Source organism: Salvia hispanica, chromosome 6 (assembly GCF_029641045.1).
Source record: "Salvia hispanica isolate PSC_SH4W2 chromosome 6, Shi_PSC_v1, whole genome shotgun sequence".
Classification (NCBI taxonomy): domain Eukaryota; kingdom Viridiplantae; phylum Streptophyta; class Magnoliopsida; order Lamiales; family Lamiaceae; genus Salvia; species Salvia hispanica.
Window position 1 is genome coordinate 29726501 of NC_142697.1, and position 6000 is coordinate 29732500.

A 6000-nucleotide genomic window follows, 5' to 3' on the forward strand; every position below is an offset into this window, starting at 1 on the left:
TGTCTAATAAATGTGTCTGTGATTTATTTTTTTTCATTTTGATCAATAGATTAATTCACAACATAGAATTACAATGGTAGAAATAAATTAAGTCGTGCAACGCATGGGTGTGACACTAGTATTATTAAAACCTATCTTGCGGGTTTCTATTTCTCTATTACTATAAACAAGTGTTGTAAAGTGCTCAATCAAAAACTAAATATTGTACCCCCTATTACTATGGAACGGAGGAAGTAATTGTAATCGTAATCATGAGATAAATTAATTTTAAGAGACAAGCAGATACAATTGAGTTTATAGATAATTATTTATTCATAATAACAAAATATGAAATAAAGGGAAAAATTATAATAATGAGAATAGGCAAAAGGATATACTCATTTATTGGCAAAATAGTTCTACGGCACTTATTGCAAAACGCGGTCGTATCCAGAGATCTCTACCCATATATATAGTACTACTACTATTATATATCTTTCCCATATATATTATTCTCCTCCCCATTAAACCCTAATCTTTGGACTCTCCATCGATCAGATCTCTTCCCCAGGCGCGTTCCATTCTAATTTTTACTGCTAATATCCTTTTTATTTAATTTAATATCAAATGAATAGATTTAGGATTTAACATGCAATTTCATTGAACAACCCTAGTTTCACATAGAAATTTACTAGTTCATTGTTTATTGCCTTAGATAGATTACTATGATCATTAATGAATACGTGAATAAATAATATTTGTATTGGTTTTCATTGAGCAGCACATGGAGGGCGGTGGATTACACTTCACTTTGCTTACCCATAGCTCCAAGGATACGGGGTATAAAAGCAGCTACTTTAATCAGACTATGCGATATTGTACTTTGAGCGAGTCGGAGTTGGAGGATTGTATTCATCTAGATCCTGAAATGTCTGAATTTCAAGGACTTTTAGTAAAAGACATTCCAATTCAATATGGAGTTTTCCGTGTCGGTGGTACCTTGTTCATGTTCGGGGGTTGCCGTTTGGAGGATGATCCCATAGCCCCGGAACCAACCAACTGGTTGTGGTCTGTGTCGCCACCACCTCCACATGCTGCTTCTCCAAATATGTGTTGGACTCGTTGCCCCACGGCTATGAATGTAAAGCGATACATCTCCGTGCTAGTCCCATTACGCGATGGCAGGATATTCATCTGTGGGGGCACTACTGATCTAGAAAGTTGGGCTGAGATCTACGACCCAGTGAAAGGCCAGTTCGAGGCTAGGAAATTATCTGATGATATTGGATATCCCATGCCAACTTCTTGCTTTCAGTGGACCGACGAACTGGTTGTGATATACTATCACAGATGGTTTTACAGCAAAGAACTATTCTACCGCCCATCGCGCGACAAGTTAGGCGAAGATAAACAGCATTCGAAGCCATCTCTCCTCTCGTACAACTTGCGGACAAAGGAGTGGGAAGTCATAGAAGAAAAGCTCCCTGGACCATTACCTACCTCAGATTACAGGAAGAAGAGGAACCTTGTCTATGTGGGGTGTGACACTCTATTCATTATCGACAGCACAAGTCATTGGTTCAGCTACAATCTGTCCTCCAAGGAGGTTGGGAAAGTCAAGGTTGAGGGTCAGAGTAAGGAGTATGAGGATGAGGATGAGGAGCTCGTGGTGGGAGCTGTCTACGCTGGCAATAATGTTAGTCAAAGTACAGGTTGGGTCATCTACATATTCCAGGACAACTGCGAGACGTGTCTTCGATATTCCAAGGTTGAAGTTGTCCAATGGAAGGGCATGGACTACGTTGCTACAGTTCTGTCCAGTGGTCTCGTAACAGTCGGTTTTTTTACCAATGTTGATATGTGAGCCCCTTATTCAATATGATCCATATGATTTGAATTGATTTTGGAATCTCTTAAGTATAATCAGAGGTTCTTAAATTGTAGTATTATCATATTGAAATGCTTGTTTTTTGTATGCAGCATTGTTGACCATGAGATCACAAAGAATGAAGTCAAGACTAATGCTCTGGCAGGCAAAGGTGAGTGAACAATCCAGCTATTGGAAATGGGAAACACGGTTTGTGTTGTGTTGAATAGTTTGCCTTGTTGTTTAGCTAACTCCGTTGGCATTATATTGAAATACTTGTTTTTTTGTATGTAGCATTGCTGCCGAAAAAGCGAGCACGAGAGTCGCTGTTGAAAGAGAAAGGAGAAGAGAAGATTGATGATGAGTGAATGAAGGGGAACTATAACTGCTTGTATTACGTTGAAATCTGTTGAATGAAAGCAACTAGATTTGCTTGTATTATGTGTTGAATGGCTTCTTTTTGCTTTGCTTTGCTAATTCTTCCAATTCCAGTTTCCTTATTATAGCATAAGTATATTGAAATTTCGGATTTTGTTTTTCCAATGCGTAAAACTTCAATACAATGTTTGTGTCGTGTTGAATAGTTGCCTTGTTGTTTAGCTAAATAGGTTAAAAACGCCTTTGGCTCACTGGTTCTGCAGCTGCAGCTACTACCTGAAGCTGCTGTGCCAGAAGCAGTAACCGAACATGTTTCAATAGAGTTTGTGGCTGATCATATGATGTTGATAAACCTCCATGACTTGTAGGCTGCTGATATTCAAACACTCCATACAGCACGTTTTGCGTAAGGATCTAGGAATCCACGTGCAATTTGATGGACCTGGGAAGTAAAAGATGATAAAGACTTAATCAAACTTCGCCATTTAATAATGCATAGCAGAGAACACAGAACACATAAATGTGTTTAGGGTTTAGGGTTGGCCGAGGGATAGTTTAGCATTAGGTATAAACCAATAACTGTTTGTGGTCAGACTTATTGTATTGACATAAAAAATACTCCCTTAAGTCCCTCAAATTTCGTCACCATTTGACCCGGCACGGGTTTTAAGAAATTTAATAGAAAGTGAGTTGAAAAAATGAGTGGAATGTGGGTCCTATTTTTATATATTAGTTTTATAATAAAATATGACTGTGAATAAGTTAGTAAAATGTAGGGTCCACTACCAAAAATGACAAAAGTGAAAGGTGCCAAAATTTTAGGATGGATGAAAATGAAAATATGTGACGAATTTTCAGGGATAGGGTGAATAGTCACTTTTAAAACCTTGCAGATAACCCCAAACAAGATAACCCCAAACAAGGGCAACTGGCGTATTGTAACTAGTTTGAAAATATTAGACCCCTAACTCCTGAAAGTAATATTTTTTAATCATAAAAAGCTAGTATAAAGTACTACTAATAGTTATAAATGGTGTTTCAAGAATTATTACTACATACTAAGTTAGTATTTAGACTAGTCCATCATAGGAAACCTCGATATAAAAGGTGTTGAACCAATTATTTTGGGATGAATCTTTAACGTTGTTTGAGTGAGTTCTGAATGTATTGTGGATAAAATAAGCTTTTCAAATAATATCAGTATTTAATTATTATAATGTAGTTATAATTAAATGAATTGCATGATTATAGACATTAATAATAAAATAGGTCACTATTTTGTGGACAAGTATTATTTTAAAACCATTAACTGAAATGAAGAATATGGAAAAAGAGAAATAATTTAGCAAAATAGGTAATAGAAAACTCTAAGAAAAATAATGCATAAATCATAGAAAGCCTGCTATTAGCATTTCTTCCATAAAAGCTAACCACAAGTAAATAAGGCCAAAACATTTTATTTGAACCCAAGACATCACCCAAGAGACTTTAAATACATGATTCTAACTATACAAGAAAAGTGTACCAGATTTTCCTAATTATACAAGAAGAGGGTTCGACATATGTCCATTGTTTCGACCTTCACCCGTTCGCGTGGTGTTCGCCCTGGCTGCTCTACAACAAGGTTGTGGTCGAGGGATTCGCAAAGAAATGGACTCGACATACCAGCTTAGACTTTTTGCATGTATCACCAAGAAGATTTGCCAGAATGGATGGAGGCTGAGAAGATGTCATCTGCTGCATTTTTCGGGTAGTTATGTGGTTATTCAGAATCATCATCTGTAGCAGCTGCCTGCAGCTCTGGAAGGCATTAACATTATGCAGAGATTAGGAACAAATGTTGGAGAAATGAAGCGAATTAAGGAAGTCTGACCATAATTACAGCAAGCTACATAGTATAGGGAGGAATCTAAAGATCTTCAACTTAGACTGTTGGTGATTGAATCATTGAACGCATTAAAATTATGCGATTCGCAACAAAATTATGGAGAATTAGCAGAATTAAGGAAGTTTGGCAATAGTTACAAGAAGCTGATTTCTACAGGAAGGCGGTTTAGGAATCTTAAATATCTTTATCTTAGACTATTGGTGATTGAAAGGATTAAATTATGCGTTTAGCAACATATTATGGAGAAATGCAGCAAACTTACGGAAGTTCGACAATCATTACAGCAAGTACATAGTAGAGGAAGGCAGTTTACGAATCTAAAGTATGTTGATCTTAGACTGTTGGTTATTGAAGTCATTAAATTATGCAAAAATTCTGGAAAAATTAAGTGAATTAAGGAAGATTGGTAAAGATTACAGGAGGCTGCATTCTATAGGATGTTAGGAATCTTAAGTATCTTGATCTTACACTTTTGGTGATTGAAGGCATTAATTGAAGCAATTAGCAACAAATAGTTGATAAACTAAGCAAATTAAAGAAGTCGCCAATAGTTACAGCAAGCTGCATTCTATAGGAAGTGCAGTTTACAAATCTGAAGAGTCTAGATCTTTAGGCTATTTAAAAAAAGAGCATATATTGGTGATTGACAAAACCAATATCTTAGAGTAACAATCAGAGGTAAAATTGCAGCAGAATCTAGGCTGTGAAGTGAAATAAAGGGTTTGAGATAAAAACTGTATTTTGTAGATACTAAAGTCGAGAACAAGAGAAAAGTTGTAAGTATTAAACCATAGATAGCACTCTCAGATCTATGTCCTGATGAGCTTTAATCTTTTATTGAGAGACAAGGAAGTTGCATACCTGAGGATTTAGACCTTGCATCCGATTTATGATTTCATCCTGTACATAAAGACGATTAGCAATAATGTCTCAAAGTACTTTTCAAGGGAACGGGAAAAAAAATCTTAAGAAGCTGGTTGATATTGATCGCAAGAATGCACTAACAATGCAACCGGTGAGATGATGCATATCATGCCGTAGAAACATACTGTGAATGAGGTTAAATATAAGATTGAATGAAAAAAGATAGCAAACCTCTAATATCCCTGGATTTAGCACAACAATACCAAGAACACGGCGAAGAAGCCTGTTGTATATAAGCTCATTTATAGTACCATCTCCATTCATCCATGGCAACAGGGGTCTACATATCCTATTTGAATGAGTACTACAGCATTCAAGATTTTCTACTCTAGTCACTTTGGTCGAAGCAACTTCAGGAGGATCTGTGACGCCTATGGGACAATTTAAAATTGTGACTCTGTGTCCTTCAATGTCATTTGTGTTGATCATATCCTCCGAGGCAGCCAAAATCTCCCTTTGATTATCAAGATCAAAAGGTGAAGCCTCACCGTCCTTGGTTTTCCTTTGCGATTTGAGATGATGAGCAACACGATCATCTATACTGGTCAAGAAATATTTCGATCGATATAGAGAATCAACCACGTGAACTGAATTGTAAGCATTGACCTGCATTTGAGATGCAATGCAAGGTGTCAAAATCAAGAATGATGTCCTTCCACGCTCAGATGATGGTGAGACACAAAACATGCAGAGAAGGAGCTTAAAAGGAACTATAAGGTTTTAGGGTAATTAATGGGGAAGAAAAGCAAACCTTTAACGCTCGCCCAAATGCTTCAAGCACATCGATTATAACTTCCAATATTTTCTCTTCTGGAAAGGATATTGATGGTTTCAATTAAATGGAATATGCAATAAAGGGTAAATGTAGAAGAAATAAGATATCTGCACAGTATCCAAGAGTAAAGTTTCCTACCCTTGATGTTCAGAAATTTTTGGATCTCTTTCATTCTCAAACCGTTGTCAC

The 6000-nt window shown here is 36.6% G+C and overlaps 2 protein-coding genes across 3 annotated transcripts in view; one reads left to right on the top strand and one right to left on the bottom strand.

Annotated features, from left to right (window-relative positions):
- The first annotated feature begins 748 nt into the window (after positions 1–748).
- On the top strand, positions 749–2332 carry LOC125203974 (uncharacterized). Of its 2 annotated transcripts, none has more exons than XM_048102507.2 (3): positions 749–1839; positions 1960–2056; positions 2141–2332. In XM_048102507.2, the coding sequence occupies exons 1-2, from the start codon at positions 764–766 to the stop codon at positions 2024–2026; spliced, it is 1143 nt and encodes a 380-aa protein (XP_047958464.1). In that variant the 5' UTR covers positions 749–763; the 3' UTR covers positions 2027–2056; positions 2141–2332. The 2 variants fall into 2 exon arrangements, with proteins under 2 accessions (XP_047958464.1, XP_047958463.1); XM_048102506.2 differs by having other exon boundaries at positions 1960–2018.
- Positions 2333–3604: 1272 nt separating this feature from the next.
- LOC125205627 (uncharacterized) overlaps positions 3605–6000 on the bottom strand; it is an 11240-nt gene continuing 8844 nt past the window's right edge. Inside the window, exons 13-17 of the mRNA XM_089060999.1 lie at positions 5950–6000; positions 5788–5846; positions 5208–5642; positions 4974–5012; positions 3605–4024 (exon numbers count right to left, since the gene is read on the bottom strand). The exon at positions 5950–6000 is cut by the window's right edge and continues 715 nt beyond it. Of these exons, the coding sequence (XP_088917125.1) occupies positions 3839–4024; positions 4974–5012; positions 5208–5642; positions 5788–5846; positions 5950–6000 (770 nt within the window). The 3' untranslated portion in view covers positions 3605–3838. The remainder of the gene's footprint in view (positions 4025–4973; positions 5013–5207; positions 5643–5787; positions 5847–5949) is intronic.